Genomic DNA, 20,120 nt, shown 5'->3' with positions numbered 1-20,120 from the left:
ATGCACCATCTAGGTTTTGTAGGTGCGCTCTGTGATGTTTACACAATGATGACGTCACCTCAGGATGCATTTCTTAGACTGTATCACCATTGTTAAATAATGCTGACTGTATTCAAATTTTTGCTATTATAAATAATATTGATGAATATCCTTGTGGTTATGCCCATGGTTATTTCCTTAAAATAAAATCCCAAAATTATTTCTGGCTCAGGTATTTAATCTTTCAGTTGTTCCAAGCGATTCTTTAGTATTATTGTACCTCTTATGTGTACAAGGTTGTTTTAATAGAATTTGATTCTAACTAAGTACATGATATTTTACTATGTTAATGTTGGGCATCTCAATATTCAACTGTTTCATAGTCACATATCTTCCATCGTTAAAACTTTGAACTAAGCCTCAATCTTTTCTGGATTGTCTGCAATTTTGTTTCAGAGTCCTGTTCGGTTTGACACCTTTGATAGCCTTTCACTAAGCATTCCAGCCGCCACATGGGTATGTACTGACTTATGGTTTATTTGGAGTCTGTTTCAGAGACATTTCAATCTGAAAGGGTTTTGAAGCATTTTATGTGGCTCAGGCACTCTGTGTAATTCAGATACATGGTTGGTTGAACCCCATCTTAACTTTAATATGTGGCATGATTACGGGAGGGAGGATAATGAATGGTTTTTCTTTTGCTCCAGAAATTTTGGCTTTTTGAATATACACACACAGACATTAACCTCAAATTCAAAGATACCTAAAACAGCATGGAAGTCCACAAGTTCGTGCAGTTACATCCTCATGCTCTAGAATCTGTTCATAATAGCAGTCTGGGGAGCTTTGAGTCCCATGTTTGTCCAGGAAACATCCAGTTGTGACTATAAAACTTTATTGCCTGCATACATCGAAATAAAGCTCTGGTCTTCACACTGCCATCTGCTAACAGTTTCAGTATAGCTGTCCTTTGAATTGTAGTAATTTTCTTCTTCTCATGCTGTAGGGTCACCCATTGACCCTGGACCACTGCCTTCACCACTTCATCTCATCAGAATCAGTGCGGGATGTTGTGTGTGACAACTGTACAAAGGTATGCATTGAACCCCAAATGTCATCCCCAGCTGGCCTGTGTGTGCTGATGTAGCACCTCTCACACCACTGACCCTGAGCTCTTCTGACTGTACCCAGTGGGTCTTTTCAGCCACTTCTACTTCTCCCTAACTTGCTTTGGACATTGGCCGCTCATGGACCAAATCTCTTTCCCAGATGAATTTTGTTTCATGCAGTGTTTAAAGAATAAACTGTCACGCTGAGATGAGAAATGCCCTCTGTCACGCTGAGATGAGAAATGCCCTCTCCAGTTTGCTGCAGTTGCTTCCACTCCCATTTGTTTTACACCCTTTCTTTTAACCTGTGCTACCTGCCTGACTCCCCTAAGTAACTGAGTTTTCCCCTCTGACTCAAGAGGAACTGTATGGAACAGAATTTTTGAAGACAGAGAACAATTAATAGATGACATGCCAGTGTCAGAGCATCAGTGTTCGCTCTACACGTTCTCTTCCCTCCACTGTTTCTGTTATTTAATGACTAAGAGGGATCAGGGAAAACAATTCACAAATAACTGGGCAGCTGAATTCATTTCAGCAGGTAGCAGTCAAGTGCCAACTGTGTGCCGCTATAACACCACTGTGGTCTGCAGCACTCCAAAGCTGTCCTATTTTAGGCATTTCTGCAGAGAAATGTTTCTTTTATTTCAGATTGAAGCGAAGGGAACGTTGAATGGGGAAAAGGTGGAACACCAGAGGACCACTTTTGTTAAACAGTTAAAACTAGGGAAGGTGAGCCCACACCACACACCCTGTTGGTTTTGTTTTGAGGACTCCGTGTGTCCTGCCCCTGAAACAACTCAGTTCTCCCGGTTTCTCTTCTACCCGCAGCTCCCTCAGTGTCTGTGCATCCACCTACAGCGGCTGAGCTGGTCCAGTCACGGCACGCCTCTGAAGCGGCACGAGCACGTGCAGTTCAATGAGTTCCTGATGATGGACATTTACAAGTACCACCTCCTTGGACATAAACCTAGTCAACACAACCCTAAACTGAACAAGAACCCAGGGCCTACACTGAAGCTGCAGGATGGGCCGGGAGCCCCCACGCCAGGTGTGTGCACGAGGAGCCGACGCAGCAGGAATTTTCAGCACAGAGAAAAGCAGTTTGGCATCACCACCTTCTGGGTCCCTTATGACATGAGCACAAGGCTTGTACAATGGTTGCTTAAACTCTTGAGAACAGCAGGATTGGGGGTGGAAGAGGGAAGATTTCTTAGAAGAGGTAAAAATTATGTAGCAGAGAGATGTATGGTTTTGAAACCATATTACAGATGAAAAAGTACAGAGAGAAACACTTAAAATTGCAGCCTTGTCTTCTGATCTTTCCACTAAATGATATAATCATTGGCTCACATCATTCCAGTGAATTTTTTTTTTTTGGTTGTGTCATTTCCTGTCAGTACAGGAAATGTGGGGAGGACATGTCCTGGCTAAAGATCACCGAACCTCTTCTGGGGGTTGAAGTGACTTCTGTACTGAATCATGTATCTGATTCCATTACTGCCCTCAGCTGAGGTCTCAGTTAAGCCAGGTAGCTGTTATCACCCCTGGTCTTACTGATGAGAATGTGGAGGCTCCACAGGGTTGAATGATTGGTCCAAGGGCAGACACCACACGGGAGAACTGGCCCTAGAATGCCATGTTGGTCCATTTTCTAAAGGTGTCTCATGTGACACACTGAGTTCTTTAGAGTTAGACATGAGGAAAACCCACTCACTTGAAGGGCTCTCAGCCTGAACTCACCACCTGCCTGCCGACCCCAGTTAGGTCAGGATCGTCTCACACCCCATACTTTCCTATTTAGGGTCCCTTAGTCCTTTTGTTCTTTTTTTTTTTTTTTTTTTTATTGAGACGGAGTCTCGCTCTGTCACCCAGGCTGGAGTGCAGTGCCCGGATCTCAGCTCACTGCAAGCTCCGCCTCCCAGGTTCACGCCATTCTCCTGCCTCAGCCTCCCGAGTAGCTGGGACTACAGGCGCCGCCACCTCGCCCGGCTAGTTTTTTTTTATTTTAGTAGAGACGGGGTTTCACCGTGTTAGCCAGGATGGTCTCGATCTCCTGACCTCGTGATCCGCCCGTCTCGGCCTCCCAAAGTGCTGGGATTACAGGCTTGAGCCACCGCGCCTGGCCCTTTTGTTCTTTTTGTGACCACAGTTGCATGGCCCGATACCTCATCATGTCAGGGATTGTGTTTTCCTCTTTCTCATCAAGTCACTAAATTAACATCAAAAAGAGATGAGGTAGGGGACAGACTCAGGTTCAGCCCTCAGCCCTGGTTTTAAATCAAAGACCTCTGCACCCCAGCTTCCCCCTCTCCTGGGCTGGGGTGCAGGTTTACTAATGTTGAGAGCATGCTGACTGTGGTTAAAGATGCCAGCAGCAGGGCCAGTCATGGTGGCTCACACCTGTAGTCCCAGCAGTTTGGGAGATTGAGGTGGAAGGATTGCTTGAACCCAGATGTTTGAGGCTGCAGTGAGCTGTGATCATGCCACTGTGCTCCAGCCTGGGCAACAGAGCAAGATCCTGTCTTAAAAAAAAAAAAGTCATCAGTAAACTACTTGGTATTAACGGCCCCCAAAAATGACACTTGAAAGGAAAAGACATGTAAATATAGCCTTAATTATCTTATGTATACCCATAAACATGTGTTAATGCTGTTACATGTTGGTATTCCTTAGAAGCTGACAGAATTAAAGAAAACAGAATGTTTAGATCAGTGGTTCTCAACTTGGAGTTTTGCCGCCCGAGGGACATTGGGCAATGTCTGGTAACAGTTTTGGTTGTCACTGCTAGGGGAGGGGTGCTACTGGGTAGAGGCCAGGGATGCTGTTCAACATCCTCTGATGCACACGACAGGCCCTGCAACAAAGAATGATCCAGCCAAAACCGTCTGGTGCCATGTTGAGAAACCTTGGTTTAGGTCAAAAGCCAGTAAATTGGCCGGGCGCGGTGGCTCAAGCCTGTAATCCCAGCACTTTGGGAGGCCGAGACGGGCGGATCACGAGGTCAGGAGATCGAGACTATCCTGGCTAACATGCTGAAACCCCGTCTCTACTAAAAAATACAAAAAACTAGCCGGGTGAGGTGGCGGGTGCCTGTAGTCCCAGCTACTCGGGAGGCTGAGGCAGGAGAATGGCGTGAACCCAGGAGGCGGAGCTTGCAGTGAGCTGAGATCCGGCCACTGCACTCCAGCCCTGGCGACAGAGCGAAACTCCATCTCAAAAAAAAAAAAAGCCAGTAAATTAGCTACTGATTAACTTTGATACATGCCATTAGCAAACAGGGCTAGGAGCTCAAAGATCCCAGGCTAGCCATAAAGCTGGAGCTAGATACACTTGTCCTATTTGGGATTAAGACAGATTATCCCTATTTGAGATTAAGGATAAAGGGCAGATTATTTTATGAATCTATATAATACCAAATGAAATATATTTTTTTCTTTGTAGCATTATGGGGAGTTAACTTTCAAGGTAATCAAAACCAGGCTTTGTTTACAGAGCCACTGCTTATTTTCTGTGACTCAGGCCTTTTTCTCTTGCAGTTCTGAATCAGCCAGGGGCCCCAAAACACAGATTTTATGAATGGCGCCTGCTCCCCATCTTTATTGCCAACGCTCTCCACACCGATGCCCTTCCCTCTCCCGGTTGTTCCCGACTACAGGTGAGCTGCCCTTTACAGGCCCCATCTTAGAGCTACCACTACTCTTAGCTTCGAAAATTAGCTGTTTACAGAAATGAATTCAGGAATATGTAGAGGTTTATTTTTCATTTTAAGGTGAAGTTTCGTGATTACACTTTCTTGTTTATTTTTGTTCAAAATGGAAATAACTTTTAAACTAAGAATTTTTAAAGTACATAAAATTTACATATGCATATGTATGTGTATATATATGTGTATATGTATAAAATATAAAGAAAATATAAAATTTCTTGGGATACCACTTAGAAATAGCCAATTAAACATTTAGGGTCACTCACTCTATAAAGTCGTATGTGGGTGTGTGAACACACATACATACAGTATACATAAACACATACACTCATTTGATAGAAACATACACATATATACAATATACATATACTCATAGAATGTACATCTTGCCATGTCAGTAAATACATATCTGTATTTTAATAGTTGTGTAGCATTTGGTGGTATGGACTTACTATTGTATTGATCCCCTATTTAACATTAGGATTCTTTCGTTTTTGCCTATAAAGTCTTTTTTGTTAAAATTGTAAACCCCTGACATGTGTTCCTATCGTTCAGCTCCTCCACATACCTCTTCCGACTGATGGCAGTTGTCGTCCACCATGGAGACATGCACTCTGGACACTTTGTCACTTACCGACGGTCCCCACCTTCGGCCAGGAACCCGCTCTCAACGAGCAACCAGTGGCTGTGGGTCTCCGATGACACTGTCCGCAAGGCCAGCCTGCAGGAGGTCCTGTCCTCCAGCGCCTACCTGCTGTTCTATGAGCGCGTCCTTTCCAGGATGCAACACCAGAGCCAGGAGTACAAGTCTGAAGAATGATTTCGCCCTCCTGCAAGGCTAGAACTGATGGCACTGTCTGCACACTGTCCAGGAAAAAAGTAAAACTGTACTGTTGTGTGTGCAAGCAGCCGCACTGGAGCCTTCCAGCTTTCCGGTGTGTTCTGAGAGCAGGCTCCACCTGGGAGCCAGCCCCAATTCATACCAAATCAGGCTCCCTGAACAGCTCTGTTCATGTGTGTAGAAGGTACTGTTGTATTAAGAAAGCATTCATTATGTCTGGAGTGTCTTTTTACTCATCTGATACAGGCCATTAAAAGAATGCAGATTCTTGAAGCCACCGTTTTCATATTGTAATGTTAGGTGTTCTCAGAGGGGAGGCACCTTTGTGTAATCAACGTTTCCACCCAGATCTTTTATTTTTAATAAGCAGGCCCATAAAAATTGTTGACAAGAATTAATGAAATTATTAAAGGCAACAATTTAGAAGAAAAAGTGCCTTTCACTTTCGATTGCTTTTATAGCACATGCATTCTGTAATATTCCCTCCAGTCTACTCAAAGGATAGCGAGAGAACAGGTGAAAAATGCCTAAAGAACACTTTCCTTTTTCTATGCCTTTTCTAATCTTCCAATTCTTTCTATGGAGTAAAGGCTCATCTGCCAAACCTGCCCCCTGGGGAAACTCTTTCACTACTTTGTCAGTTATAAGTGAAAAGCTTATTTGTTGCTTTTACCTTTTGTATATTGGACTGAGATGTAATCACACTGTATTATAAAACTCTGTGAATAGCCAGACCTGAGCTATATCTTTGCAACACCTGATTCCTCTGCTCTGTGGAAAACTCTTTCTTACACAAGGATCCACTGTAAATGGTTACTTTCATCTGTTTATTTATTGCCCATGCAGAGCTCTTAAGGTTTACAGGTAGGAGCTTGGGGCTGCATAAAAAGACAATCCCTGCCGTGAGTTGACAGCTGGCTTAGGAAGGAAGGGCTGACTATGGGGCTGCAGTCTCTCTGAACCTCAGTTTCCTCATTTGTGAAGGGTTAGATTTGATTACACCAAAGTTCAGCCCTTTTCACGAAAAGAGGAAAGCAGCTTTTGACTTTTTAAAAACATATAACTTCAGGTGGCATCTAGTATTGTATGTTGCTCTAGGTTCATATTCTGAATTTATTCATTTCCAGTAGCCTAATACAAAAAGTATATATTGAGCACTTTCTTCCCTTTTTGGGTAAGTCTCTGAATGCAGCCCAGGGCCAAAGGAATTTTGATGACACGGTAGTACCTGTTTTAAGCTAGATTTTTAATTAAAAGAAATTGATCCAAATTCAAACCGACTCATCAGAGATAAGACTGGAATCAGACCTATCCAAAAGGTCATCTGAGGTAAGGCTAAGACCTGTGCTTCCTCTGCTGGGGGCGAGCTGGCGGACACACCAAATGGTGCCTTGGCAGCAGCTCACCATGCAGGAAGCCCAGATGATCACTCTTCCACTGGGCCCAGGCTGCACTCTGAGGACTCAGTAACTCCCGCTGTCCACAGAATATACTGTGCAGGCTCTCCAGGCTCTGGGCGTTGGGGTGCAAGGGGCAGCTTGAACTTTACGGTCCGTCCTGCACTCACCCTATGCAGACCTTGGCTTTGATGTTGAAATGAACAAACTTGTTTTACCCAAGTCTGGTGGAACAAATGCCCAAATCATGTGACCTTAAAGTGTACTGCAAAGCTGTAGCTTTAAGTAATTGCTGTTCTGCCACTGCTTACTTTTTGAAATCTACCATTAAAGAAAGGGAGAAAAGCGGCTGAGCCTTGGAACATGCGGCTATAAGCAGATCTTTCTTTGGTGAGAGGCCAGGGTTTGAGCCAAGGCTACAAATGTGAACAATACCTGTGCAAAGCCTTTTAACCTGACTTCTTCATTTTGTAAATTATTATGCATTAAACAGCAGCCCAATAATCTGATTTCTAGTTTTAAGTTATTTTCAAAGTAAGTAGATTCTCTTGGGGAAGATCTAAGTTAAACTAGTGGTTTTGCCGTAATAACTGCTGACTTACGTATTTGCTAAAGGTACTTTTGTATCTGCTGTGTATTATGGCAATAAATTCATCATTTTGTTAGGAAAACAGTCACCTGGTGTAATGCACTGATCTGTTACAAACATCATCTTTCTGAATTCTGCATTGTTACATAACAAGTCCTGTGCTTTAAACCTTTCTGTGTTCCCTGTTGGTAAGGGAAACACCAGCTCCCTCTTAGAGTCCAGAGGGAAAGATAAAAGAGAAAACCGTTAAAACGTTTTATTTTTTAGTAAGCAAAATTTTACGAAAAGTCAGATTGACCCGTGGAGCCAGAACCTTCTTTCTCACGGGAAGACTGTGGTACCAGTGTGTGTTGGTCGGGTGGTTCATCATGAGCAAGCTCCCGTGGGCCAGCGGCAGCCTGACCACCGCCACCCTCTGGGAGGGGCTTTTCCCACGGGAATCCTTATGCCGGAAGACAAAGTCTCTGCAGGCACCGAAGGAGACAGAGGCGATGGGGCTCCCAGGGGCCAGTTCTCTTTCATCATCTCGGTGTTCCCCGATGTGGTCACAGCCATCTTTATACCTGCAATGAGAAAACAAGCACAATGCATAAAAACCACCCTCTCCTGAAACTCACCAGCACCGCCAGCCCTCATTTCCTCACAGTGTGAAATGGCACTCTGTGCACGGCTGTACCTGCTGTTGTTTCTGCGAGGGCTGGAGGTCCACAGCAGGCTCTAAGATAAGCCAACCCTGAAGGGGTCTGTTGACCTATTTGTTCATGTGACTTACTTATTATTTACTTATTTTTGAGAGGGTCTCGCTCTGTTACCCAAGCTGGAGTGCAGTGGCACAATCATAGCTCACTGCAGCCTTGGCCTCCCGGGCTCAAGTGATTCTCCCACTTCAGCCTCCCAAGTAGCTGGGACTACAGGTATGCACCACCCCACCTAACTAATTTTTTTTCTTTTGTAGAAATGGTTTCACCATATTACCCAGGCTGGTCTTGAACTCGGGCTCAAGCAATTCACTCTCCTCAGCCTCCTAAAGTGTTGGGATTACAGGCATGAGCCACCACACCCGGCCAGTTCATGTGCTTTAAAACTGAAGACATCCAAAGCCAAAATCATGTCTTACTGTAGTTCCCGTGGCCAGTCTATGTAAACCTTTATCACATGATTTCACCCTGCACTTAAAGGCCATACTCGGCCCAGCCTGGCCCCTGCCCACCTCTGAGCTCACGTCATCCCCTTCCTTCCCTCATTCACTGCTTTCTGGCCATCCTGCAGGATTTTTGCTTCACAGACACTCCAGAGTCCCTCTGCTCTCCCTCCAGATGTCTGTGGCTGGCACTCTCCATTTAGTTATCAGCTCAAACACACTGCCTCAGCCCTCCTCTAACCACCCCATCTAAAGTGACCTTCCCTTAAACCCACCCAGGGTTCCCCGCCAGGGTGATTCTGCCCCAGGGGACAGGTATTGGGGGGTGGGGGACACTACTTGCATCTAGTAGATGGAGGCCAGGGATGTGCTTAGCATCCCACAAGGCACAGGTCAGCCCCAAACAATGAATGACTGCACCCAAAATGTCCACAGTGCTGCCACTGAGAAACCTGGCCCTAATCGCAAACCTCTCGGCCATTCTCAGTCAAATCGGCCTGTTTAATTTTTTGCAAGATGGTTATCACTGTCTGAAATTGTCTAGGGTCAGGCATAGTGGTTCATGCCTGCAATTCCAGCACTTTGGGAGGCCGAGGTGGGAGGATCGCTTGAGTCCAGGAATTTCAGACTAAGCCTGGGCAAAAAAAAAAAAACAGAAAGAAAAAGAGAAGAAATTGTCTCATTCAGCTGTCTGTTCAGGAGTTAATAACCTCTCACTTCCTCCTCTGGGATGAGCTCCAGGAAGACCGAGCGCTGGCGCTGTTCCACTCCTAGAGCCCCGGTGTACTAAGAAATGATTTGTACCAATGAACCAAATAGGGTGGAACCCTAAACACTTCCTTTTGGAGGAGACAGAAGACTTGTAACATTGAGTCCACTAAACAGACAGGGTGTCACCTGTTGATGAGCACAAAGTTGAAGGTCTGTCCAGTCACCCCAGAGACGCGATCCCGGATGCGCTCTAGAACTGGGATCCAGGGCTTTGGAGACAGCGTGAGGCCTGAGAAGGTGTAGGTCAGCCCAGCGTCGCCGTACGTTGCCTGCTTCCTGGGCACACTGTGCCACTTCCCGAATACCTGGACCCTGGCCAGTGCCCCTGTGCAGAAGAAACATGGCAGTTCCTTTCCACCCGACTCCCCTCTAGAAATCCAGATGGCCCCCTAACTGCCACCATCAGAAATCCAGTGCCCCACATACATGCTCCCTGGGTATTCAAGATTGAAAGGGAAGTAAGGAATAACATTTCCCCGTCATTCCACACAATTTAAACTCCTCCTCAATCATCATTTTGGCTTGCCCCAAATTTTCTTTTTGTTTTGTTTTCTTTGAGACAGGGTCTCCCTGTGTCACCCAGGCTGGAGTGCAGTGACACAATCTCAGCTCACTGCAACCTTCACCTCCTGTGCTCCAGTGATCCTCCCGCCTCTGCCTCCTGAATAGCTTAGACCACAAAGGTGTGCCACCATGCCCGGCTAACTTTTTTGTAAGCTCACTGCAACCTCCACCTCCAGGGCTCCAGCAGTTCCCCTGCCTCAGCCTCCTGAGTAGCTGGGACCATGGGGGCACGCCACCATGCATGGCTAACTTTTTTTGTAATTTTTTGTAGACACGGGGTTTTACCATGTTGCCTAGACTGGTCTTGAACTCCTAGGCTCAAGTGGTCCGCTCGCCTCAGTCTCCCAAAGTGCTGGGATTACAGGTGTGCACCACTGCACCAAGCCAATTACCCCAAATGTTCATGTAAGAACAGTGACTCTTGTCCTACAAGGAGAGAAACATGGTCCTGGGCCATTTTTTTAGTGAACACTGTAACTTAACTGCCTTAACTACAGTAAAGGCAGAATAAAGAGGCTGAAATTGGAGCACGATAAAGTTAGTTTACAGGCTAGGATGGCTTTGTCAACTGTAGGGACTAAGGGCGTGTGACCCCATGAAAGATGGGGCTCACACAGCTAGGGTCTCTTGTGGGCATTTCTTTTTTTAAAGAGATGGCGAGTCAGGCGCACTGGCTCATGCTTGCAATCCCAGCACTTTGGGAGGCCAAGGCGAGGATCACTCAAGGCCAGGAGTTCAATTAACAGCCTGGGTAACACAGTGAGACCTACAGATAATTTAAAAATTATCCAGGCTTGGTGGTGTACACCTGTGGTCCCAGCTGCTTAGGATGCTGAGGTGGGAGAATCACTTGAACCCAGGCGGATGAGGCTGCAGTGAGCCAGGATTGTGTCCCTGCCCTCCAGCCTGGGTGACAGAGTGAAACCCTGTCTCAAAACATAAAATAATAAAGCTATGAGGGGGTCTCACTATGTTGCCCAGGCTGAACTTGAACTCCTGGCCTCAAGTGATCCTCCTGCCTCAGCCTCCAGAGTAGCTGGGATTACAGGTGTGTGCCACCATGCCTGACCTGTGGGCTTTTGTTTTTTGTTTTGTTTTGTTTTGAGACACAGTCTCACTCTGTTGCCCAGGTTGGAGTGCAGTGGTGTGATCTCGGCTCACTGCAACCTCTGCCTCCCGGGTTCAAATGATTCTCCCGCCTCAGCCTCTCGAGTAGGTGGGATTACAGGCATGCACCACCACACACAGCTAATTTTTTTTTTTTTTTTTGTATTTTAGTAGAGATGGGGTTTCCCCATGTTGGCCAAGCTGGTCTCGAACTCCTGACCTCAAGTGATTCGCCCATCTCGGGCTCCCAAAGTGCTGGGATTACAGACATGAGCCACTGCACCCAGCTCCTTTTCTATGCCTCTCCGCCAGATCCTTGTGTCCTCATTACAGGATAGAGCTGTGGTTCTCAACGTGTGCTCCCCAGACCAGAGGCACCAGCAGCACCTGGAATCTCCTTAGAAACTAAACTAAACCACAGGGGTAAGGCTCAGCAATCCAAGCCCTGCCAACAGCAAGTCCACCTGGTGACGCTGAGAACCACTGGTGTGGAGAAATTACTGGGTTATTTGCCATCTCTCCTATGAGACCAGTGATTCTCAAACTCTTTCTGCCCATGAGAATCACCTGGAAGCTTTTTAAACACACAAGTGGTCAGCCTGTCCTCGGAACGATTCTGACTGAAGTGCTCTGCAGTAGAACCCAGCACGTTTTTTAACTTTGTTTTGCAAAGTTTCCCAGAAGATGCTCATCGGTAGGTAGCCAAGTGGAGATTTACTCAAGTCATCTGTCAGCTTCTAGTGGACAGGCAATCCAGTTTTTTTTCAAGTTTATGTCCTAAGCACCTAAGGGGCTTAGCCCAGAGGTGCTCAGAGAATATTGGATGAATCCATTAGCGAACCCATCAGTAAATAATGGATCCTGAGTTCAGATTTCTCCAAACATAAGATCATTAACTGCACCAAACAAGTCCTCACTGCGCGAGCGCGCACACACACACCCGCCCTCTGCTTACCTGTAAAATACTCTACTTCTTTCTCCAACTCTTGGAAAATCTCATCTGCCTCAGCTTTAGCAAAGAGGACCGTGTAACTGCAGTCCAGGCCCTCAGCCCGAATGTGCCGCCAGCTGGGGCTTGCTGAGCGTCCTCCATTCCCCGGGGCTTCTCTCCTGGGCCTCTTCTTTGTACTTTCTTTGTCTCCTCCCGACACAGCTGGCTCTTCTCCAGTCGGCTCTTGCTCCTCCCGCTTCCTCAAAAGGCCCCCTTGAACCCCTTTCACCAAGAATCTGTCCATCCTGTCCCTACAGGAAAGAAGGGACGTCAGTGGCGAGGCCAAGACAGAGACTGTTCAAGTTCTGTCCCCAGTGCAAAAATCTGTTTGTCCAGGGGGTCTCACAGCAACATTTCTAGTTTCACATTTTCATTTTAAAGTTTAAAACCACGTCCTAGAAATGAAGCAAAAGATGTTAAAGCCGGAACGGACCCTAGGGACAATCTGATCCAGGGTCTCCCAGGTCCACCTGTGCATCAAAATCAGCTGGCTAGCCTGCAAAAACCTAGAGGTCTGCACTCCACGGCCGAGCACCTGAATTTTTAAAGAACTACCTCCTGGGAATTCGCATGCCACAGCTAAACTTAGAAACTACAACCCAAACCCTCATTTTGCAGAAGGGGAAATTGTTGCCCACAGAGGGGAAGAGGTTTGCCTAAAGTCAATTGTCCACCCCTTCAAGGAGGAGGGACCCATAACTGACCTCGCTGCCCCCCACCACTGTTAAAATATATCAGTCTAGTGATGCTCAAGTGGATACGATACAGAAACGAGACGCAGAGAGGTTAAACACGGGTAAACCGCACGCCAAATTCTGATATCATTGCAACACATGCATAGGGTGGGGATGGCAAGAGTGCTGTAGAATCTCATCTCCGGCGCAGCTCTGAATCCCGCAGGCAGCCCGGGGGCCCTGGCGGTGGGAAAAACGCGCCCCCGTGAATCGGTCGCGTCACTTCCGGAGCACGCTGGGAACTACTGCCGGCCAGGGCGCAAAGCGAGCAGCCGGGCGGCCCTCTGGTGCCACCTGCCGGCCCTCCCCCGTGCGTGGCAAGCACTACTGCTTTCCAGTTGATTTTATCTGTTGGACCACTGTTGAGGATCACGGCTGGGGTGAGAAGTGTGGCTTGGTTGTTACTTCTCACTGGGGGTTATTTTGGTGTCCGGAAAGGGCTTTGGGCCACCAGTATATTGTCGCGAGTGGGAGCAGAAGTTCTGTAGTCGGATATCGTGGCTTCTGTTTCTGTCTCCTCCGCCCTGGCTGTATGGCCTTCCACAGGTCACAACCTCTCTGGGATTAAGCTGCCTCATCTGTGAAGTGGGGACTACAGCACCTATGTCACGAAAGCGCCTGAGGAGATGACAGAATGCATGAGAAATGCCCTGTCCTCTAAATAAATGTTGGTTCCATTATTGCTCCTGTTTTTCTGTTTTCTTGTTTTTTGATATTGTTCTTGTTTGTTTTTTTGAGACAGGATCTCACTCTGTTGCCCAAGCTGGAATGCAATGGCATGATCATAGCTCACTGCAGCCTTGAACTCCTGGGTTCGAGCGATCCTCCCATCTCAGCCTCTGGAGTAGCTGGGACTACAGGCACATCCCACCCCACCCAGCTAATTTTTTTTTAATGATTTTTAGTAGAGATGGGGTCTTGCTATGTTACCCAGGCTGGTCTCAAACTCCTGGGCTCAAGTGATCCTCCCACCTGGGCCTCCCAAATTGTTGGGATTATAGGCGTGAGCCACCACAACCGGCTCCTAATTTTTATTTACTCTCTGTCTCCCCTCAATGGAACGAAAGCTCCATGAGATCGGAGGCTTTGTTTTGACAGATTTCAACAAATGTACAATATTGTATGATCACCACCACAGTCAAGATCTAGGACAGTTCCATCCCTCCATAAAACTGCTCCAGCCTCTTACTGATCAACTTGCCCCATCACCCAGCATCAGCAACCACTGATCTGTCTTCTCTCCCTATAGTTTTGCCTTTTCCAGAATTTCATATACATGGACTTGCCATGGTTTGAATATCTGTCCCTCCAAAAGCCATATTGAGATTTAATCCCCAATGTGGCAGTATTGAGAAGTGGGGCCTTGAAGACGCCATTGGGACATGACAGCTCTATCCTCATAAATGAATGACTAGATTAATGGACTCACAGGTTAATGGATTAATGGGTTACCATGGGAGTGGGACTGGTGGCTTTATAAAAGGAGGAAGAGAGACCTGAGCTAGCACACTCAGGCCCCTCGCGATGTGATGTCCTGCACGGCTTCAGAACTCAGCAGAATCCCCACCAGCAAGAGGGTTTTCACCAGATGCAGCCCCTCAACACCTCGGACCTCTCAGCCTCTATGAGAAATACATTCCTTTTGTCAATAAATTACCTGGTTTCAGGTACTCTAAGAGACAGAAGACAGACTGAGACAGGAATCCTACAATATATAGCCTTTGTGGGACTTCTTTCACTTAAGCATATTGCTTTTGAGATTGATTTATGCCACCCTCCCTCACCTTTTTTTTGAGACAAGGTCTGGCTCTATCGCCCAAGCTGGAGTGCAGTTGCATGATCTCGGCTCACTGCAACCTCCACTTCCCAGCTCCACTCCCACCTCAGCCTCCCAAATAGCTGGGACTACAGGCATGCACCACTACACCCGGCTAATTTTTGTATTTTTTTGTAGAGATGGGTTTTTGCCATGTTGCCCAGGCTGGTCTCCATGGTCTTCAGCTGGTGAGCTGAAGCAATCCGCTTGCCTTGGCCTCCCAAAGTGCTGGGATTGCAGTTGTGAGCCACTGTGCCCAGTCATATACCCACATTTGTATCACTTATTTGTTCCCTTTTATTACTGGATGGAAGGGATGCCCCACGGGAGTAGGCCCCACATAGGGTTGTTTCTCTGGTTTTAGGCTACTATGAGTAAAATCACTATAAACATTCACATACAAGCTTTTGTGTGAATACAGATTTCCATCTCCCTTGGGTAAATGCTTAGGCGTGGGAGTGCTGGGTCACATGGTAAGTGTATGTTTACCTGTATACAAAACTGTGGAACTGTTTTTCAAAGTGGCTCTAAGGGCAAATGATTTTCAGCTTTGAGCCTCTCTCCCTTAGACTTCAGCTTCTTGTCCTAGGCACTGGGACACACCAGAGACAAGGAGCGAGTTCCTTTCTTCACTCAGGTTACATTCTGGGGATGGAGACAGAAACACACAAGGAAAGAATAAATAATATGCTGTCTCTGAAGAAATTGTATAAAAAGAATAAATAAATAAGATGCTTTTGTATAGTATAGCAGTTATAGAGCGATGGGCTAGGAAGTGGGGCAGGAGGAGAAGACCTTTTCAGGGAAAGATCCTGAGCAGAGACCTGAGGCTTTCCAGACAAGGGGATGGTGAGTGCAAGAGTATGCAGGCCACAGAGGGACAAGTTGGGTGTGTCCAGCAAATGTGCCAGGAGCTGGACTCAGTAGTGGGGGCTTCCGCCGGAGAGGAAGCAGCATTGAGACCTGGGTAGGAAGCTGGGGTTTATTCTAAGCCTATTTGAAAACCGTAGAAGGGTTTTAACCCGAGGATTGGCTTTTTTTTTCCTTTTTTTGTTTTTAGACAGGGTCTTGCTCTGTCACCCAGGCTGGAGTGCAGTGGCACGATCTCAGCTCACTGCAACTTCCGCCTCCTGGGTTCAAGTGATTCTCCTGCCTCAGCCTCCTGAGTAGCTGGGATTGCAAGTGCATGCCACCACGTCTGGCTAATTTTTGTATTTTTAGTAGAGACAGGGTTTCGCCATGTTTGCCAGGCTGGTCTCAAACTCCTGTGCTCAAGCGATACGCCCCTGTAGGCCTCCCAGAGTGCTGGGATTACAGGCGTGAGCCACCGAGCTGGGCCGGGCCTGGAGTATTGTCATGATGTAAAAATCTCTCTCTAGAAAAGAGAACACCAGCTTCCCAGCTGGTCTTCTGCAGCCAGGAAATGCAAGAGCAGCAGTTGAATTTGAGATTTTCTTTGGAGAAAGAACCAAAAGGAGATATGGATGGTTTGGATGTGAGGGAAGGAAAGAGAATCCTAAGCATGTTAGTACTGGTGGGGAGGTGCTGTACAGTGGTGTCACTTGGAGGACAAATCGTTGGGGTTTAACTTCTATGACCTGAAAGTCTCCCACAAGCCTGATACATTAGGCAAAATGTTTGACTGTGCTAAGCCTTAGTTTATCGTCATAAAATAGGCCATGAAAATTGCGTGAGATAATGTATGTAACAGTTCAACAAATACTATTGGCCGGGCATGGTGGCTCACGCCTGTAATCCCAGCACTTCAGGAAGCCGAGGCGGGCAGATCATCTGAGGTCAGGAGTTCGAGACCAGACTGGCCAACATAGTGAAACCCCGTCTCTACTAAAGAATACAAAACTCAGCCGGGCGTGGTGGCCCGCGCCTATAATCTCAGCTACTGGGGAGGCTGAGGCACGAGAATCGCTTGAATCGGAGAGGCAGAGGTTGCAGTCAGCCAAGATCACACCACTGCACTCCAGCCTGGGTGACAGAGCGAGACTCTGTCTCGAAAACAAAACAAACACACAAAATATAATAGTATTTGTTTGTTTCTGTTTTTGAGACGCCTCGGATTACAGTGCTGGGATTACAGACGTGAGCCGTCAAGCCCGGACAATACTATTACATTGTTCATTGCACTCCAACAACACCCCTAAGGGCCAGGTACTTTTTTTCCCTCCCATCCCCAGAGACAGGGTCTCGCTCCGTCGCCCAGGCTGGGTGCAATGGCGCGATCAAAGCTCACTACAGCTTCGACCCTCTGGCCTCAAGCGATCCTCCCTCCTGAGCCTCCCAAAGCGCTAGGATTACAGGCGTGGGCCACCGCACCCGGCCAGTCTTTTCTTCTTGCAGCTGAGCCTGGAGAGCCTTTCCAAAGGGCAGAGGTGGGTTGAGGGCATGAATGAATAGGCCCGCGGGCACCGTTGCACGCCCCACCTCCTCCCAGGGGCGTTGCACTCCAGCCCCTCCCGCACATGCGCACTGGGCCTTCCACTGCCCCCCGCCCCCAGCAAAGCCCCCCGCTCGGAGCATGCGCGGGTCGCTTGGCGCCAATTGCTGACCGCCACAATCAGGGCCAGCCTCGCGGGTTCCCGGGCGGTGCTCGTTCGCTGCCTCCTCGGCTCCGGGATGATCGGCCAGAAGACGCTCTACTCCTTCTTCTCCCCTAGCCCCGCCAGGAAGCGACGCGCCCCCAGCCCCGAGCCGGCCGTCCTGGGGACTGGCGTGGCGGCCGTGCCTGAGGAGAACGGAGATGCGGCGGTGAGGCGCGGCGTGGGGCCAGGACTGGGGGGTGAAGGGGGAGGAAGGCGGTGGGTCCCGCCTGACTGAGGGCATGCAGCAGCGCGCCTCTAACTCGGTAAACCCGGTCCCCGCTTTCCAAATAGCCTCCACGTGTTCAAAACAGCCGCCGCTGTCCCCCATGGGCCGCCATGCTGAGGAATCAGCCAATGGCGACGCGCCTCGGCGCCCTTGGCGCCAATCTGCGCGCCTCAGGCCCGCCTGGTTCCGTGCGCTGTCCAATCAGAGGGGAGAGGGGGCGGGACCCCAGAGGGAGTTTTTTTTTTTGCCGCGAAAAGGCCACGTGGGGCGTGGGGGGCGGGTCTGGCGGGGCGGGGCACCTCGGTGCAGGGTCTGCAGTCCCCTTGATGCTCCACGGGGCCGCTTGCCAGCCCCACTCCCCGCTCCAGTTTATAATCTAATTCCCAATTCCCGGACTGGGCCCAGTCCTGGGCTCCTATTGTCCGCTTTTGCTGCGACCTGCTCCACTAATGGGCGTCTTCTGCCTTGGGCCATGGGGGTTGGGCCAGAAGCTGCGGACTCCTGGGAAGGGGCCTCTGCAGCTCTTGAGCCGCCTCTGCGGGGACCCCTTGCAGGCCAACCCCGCCAAGAAGGCCCCGGCAGCGCAGGAGGAGTCCGGGACTCCGTCCTCCTCGCCACTGAGTGCTGAGCAGTTGGACCGGATCCAGAGGAACAAGGCCGCGGCCCTGCTCAGACTTGCGGCCCGCAACGTGCCTGTGGGCTTTGGGGAGAGCTGGAAGAAGCACCTCAGCGGGGAGTTCGGAAAACCGTATTTTATCAAGGTAAATATGGAAATGCATCTTCCATAAGGGTAAACGTGGAGGCTTCCGGCTCTTTGTCTTGTTACTGCGGCCGGCGAAGTTCATGTTTCCATAGGCTTAGGTTGTACCCCCTTCAACGTCCTTTACTCACAAAGGGGGTAAAAGAAAGCCATGATGTTTCAGTCTGCACTTTTATATTGGTTAAAGTTGTTAACGACCCGTGAGATGGTATCATGGATTCATTTAAGTCACATAGTCTATTGTCCAGGAAAGGCTGGCATAGTAAAACCACCAACCATCCTGAATGAAACCTGGCTTGAGCTTTAAAAAGCCGGGAGGAGTGGCACTGTTAGGACCCAGCCCAGAAAAAAAGGCAGGGAATTGGCCTGATTGAACCACTTGGTGGGGGCGGGGGGCAGGCCTGTTTTTGTTGGTTGTTTTTTAAAAGAATTTGGACATAAAACATGACAAAGAACTAATGATGTTCCAAATAATTTGCAGTAGAAGCTTTCTTATTTAATTCTTATGGCTTCCAATGAGAATCTGATTTTAAGTCTAGTTTATCTTTAAATCAGCTAATGGGATTTGTTGCAGAAGAAAGAAAGCATTACACTGTTTATCCACCCCCACACCAAGTCTTCACCTGGACCCAGATGTGTGACATAAGAGATGTAAGTATACCTTGTTGATGATTTTTATTGGGGAGAAGGAGTCAAATAGTATTTTTGAATCAGGGACACTGGAGTTAAGCCACAGTCCATCATTCAGTAGTAAATAAAACACTGAAATTGTGAGGTTTGGCTGACTGTTTGTCTCTATTTACTCTTTTTAATGTTTACCACATGCTATTTATGCAGCAAAAAGGAGAACTGTGTACATCCTGTGCTCTTATTTCTTGTGTTTTTTTTAAATCCTGAAACTAACCTCCCACAGTGTTAGATATTATGGTGGTGATGAAGTTCAGACTGACACACAAAGCAGTTAAATCTTTTGCAGCTTGTTATAGTCAACCCCACCTTGACCTGACCACACTGCCTTATAGTTAGCACTTTCAAGCTCTTGACTTTCTGGCCTGAATAGTTTTGTGGTTCTGTTAACAGATCCCTTTGCTTTATTTTGTCTTGTATAACAGTTGCTGGTTGGCGGCTCTCATCCATCTCGTGTTCAAAAGTCCGTGGGGCTGGGCACGGTGGCTCATGCCTGTAATCCCAGCACTTTGGGAGGCCAAAGTGGGAGGATCATTTGAGATCGGGAGTTCAAGACCAGCCTGGCCAATGAAACCTGGTGTCTCCTAAAAAAACAAAATTAGCTAGGCATGGTGGTGCATGCCTGTAATCCCAGCTACTTGGGAGGCTGAGGTGGGAGAATCGCGTGAGCCCAGGAGGCAGAGGTTGCAGTGAGCTGAGATCACACCACTGCACTCCAGCCTAGGCAATAGAGGCAGACCTTGTCTCAAAAAACAAAAACAAAAAACTGTGGCTCCTCACTGTTGAACTATGAAAGCAGAGCAGCCCTCTTTAAATAGGGCCACGTCCTACCACTCAGCCTTACCTCCACCTTCCACTCTCCCACTCCAGAGTTGGACAGTGTGGCAAACCCCTTCCCACTTCTGTCTCTTAAAAATCAAGTGGATACCTCTGTGGCACTTCCTTGAAGTCTGTTGCCTGCTACCTCTGATCCGGTTTTCCTCTGAGCCGCTACGATGCATTTAGCACCTGCTGACACTGGACTTTTAGTTTCTTACCCATTTTCCTCCCCCATTTTGTAAACTGGGGCAAGAATCTTGTGATTTAGTGAATATCTGTGAAA

At 47.9% G+C, this 20,120-nt stretch overlaps 3 protein-coding genes across 7 annotated transcripts in view; 2 read left to right on the top strand and 1 right to left on the bottom strand.

Annotated features, from left to right (window-relative positions):
• The window catches only part of USP30 (ubiquitin specific peptidase 30), a 34,999-nt gene extending 27,298 nt beyond the window's left edge, over nucleotides 1-7,701 (top strand). The window contains 7 exon segments of the mRNA XM_017879723.1: nucleotides 436-495; nucleotides 986-1,072; nucleotides 1,740-1,820; nucleotides 1,920-2,139; nucleotides 4,628-4,658; nucleotides 4,660-4,746; nucleotides 5,353-7,701. Coding sequence (XP_017735212.1) covers nucleotides 436-495; nucleotides 986-1,072; nucleotides 1,740-1,820; nucleotides 1,920-2,139; nucleotides 4,628-4,658; nucleotides 4,660-4,746; nucleotides 5,353-5,617 — 831 coding nt within the window. The 3' untranslated portion in view covers nucleotides 5,618-7,701.
• A 164-nt stretch (nucleotides 7,702-7,865) lies between these two features.
• On the bottom strand, nucleotides 7,866-17,385 carry ALKBH2 (alkB homolog 2, alpha-ketoglutarate dependent dioxygenase). Of its 5 annotated transcripts, none has more exons than XM_017879729.1 (5): nucleotides 17,313-17,385; nucleotides 15,238-15,393; nucleotides 12,163-12,449; nucleotides 9,663-9,861; nucleotides 7,866-8,187 (listed from the first exon to the last, which is right to left on the bottom strand). In XM_017879729.1, exons 3-5 carry the CDS (start codon nucleotides 12,440-12,442, stop codon nucleotides 7,881-7,883), a joined length of 786 nt encoding a protein of 261 aa, XP_017735218.1. In that variant the 5' UTR covers nucleotides 12,443-12,449; nucleotides 15,238-15,393; nucleotides 17,313-17,385; the 3' UTR covers nucleotides 7,866-7,880. The 5 variants fall into 5 exon arrangements, with proteins under 5 accessions (XP_017735218.1, XP_017735217.1, XP_017735215.1 ...); XM_017879728.1 differs by lacking the exon at nucleotides 17,313-17,385 and adding an exon at nucleotides 17,080-17,159; XM_017879726.1 differs by lacking the exons at nucleotides 15,238-15,393; nucleotides 17,313-17,385 and adding an exon at nucleotides 12,903-13,155.
• Nucleotides 17,285-20,120, top strand: part of UNG (uracil DNA glycosylase) — a 37,707-nt gene continuing 34,871 nt past the window's right edge. Inside the window, exons 1-3 of the mRNA XM_017879759.1 lie at nucleotides 17,285-17,511; nucleotides 18,126-18,332; nucleotides 18,887-18,982. Of these exons, the coding sequence (XP_017735248.1) occupies nucleotides 17,380-17,511; nucleotides 18,126-18,332; nucleotides 18,887-18,982 (435 nt within the window). The 5' untranslated portion in view covers nucleotides 17,285-17,379. The remainder of the gene's footprint in view (nucleotides 17,512-18,125; nucleotides 18,333-18,886; nucleotides 18,983-20,120) is intronic.

Source organism: Rhinopithecus bieti, unplaced genomic scaffold, assembly GCF_001698545.2.
Source record: "Rhinopithecus bieti isolate Rb0 unplaced genomic scaffold, ASM169854v2 scaffold_11933, whole genome shotgun sequence".
Lineage (NCBI taxonomy): Eukaryota > Metazoa > Chordata > Mammalia > Primates > Cercopithecidae > Rhinopithecus > Rhinopithecus bieti.
This window is presented reverse-complemented; position numbering and strand designations above follow the sequence as displayed.

What these genes read in the sequence shown, in the direction of transcription:
- ALKBH2 (XM_017879724.1), bottom strand. An exon ending in AGAAGTAGAGTATTTTACAG is followed by an intron (nt 9,862 to 12,162) that starts GTAAGCAGAGGG and finishes TCTTCTGCACAG; the next exon opens with GGGCACTGGCCAGGGTCCAG. An exon ending in AACTTTGTGCTCATCAACAG is followed by an intron (nt 8,188 to 9,662) that starts GTGACACCCTGT and finishes TTCTCATTGCAG; the next exon opens with GTATAAAGATGGCTGTGACC.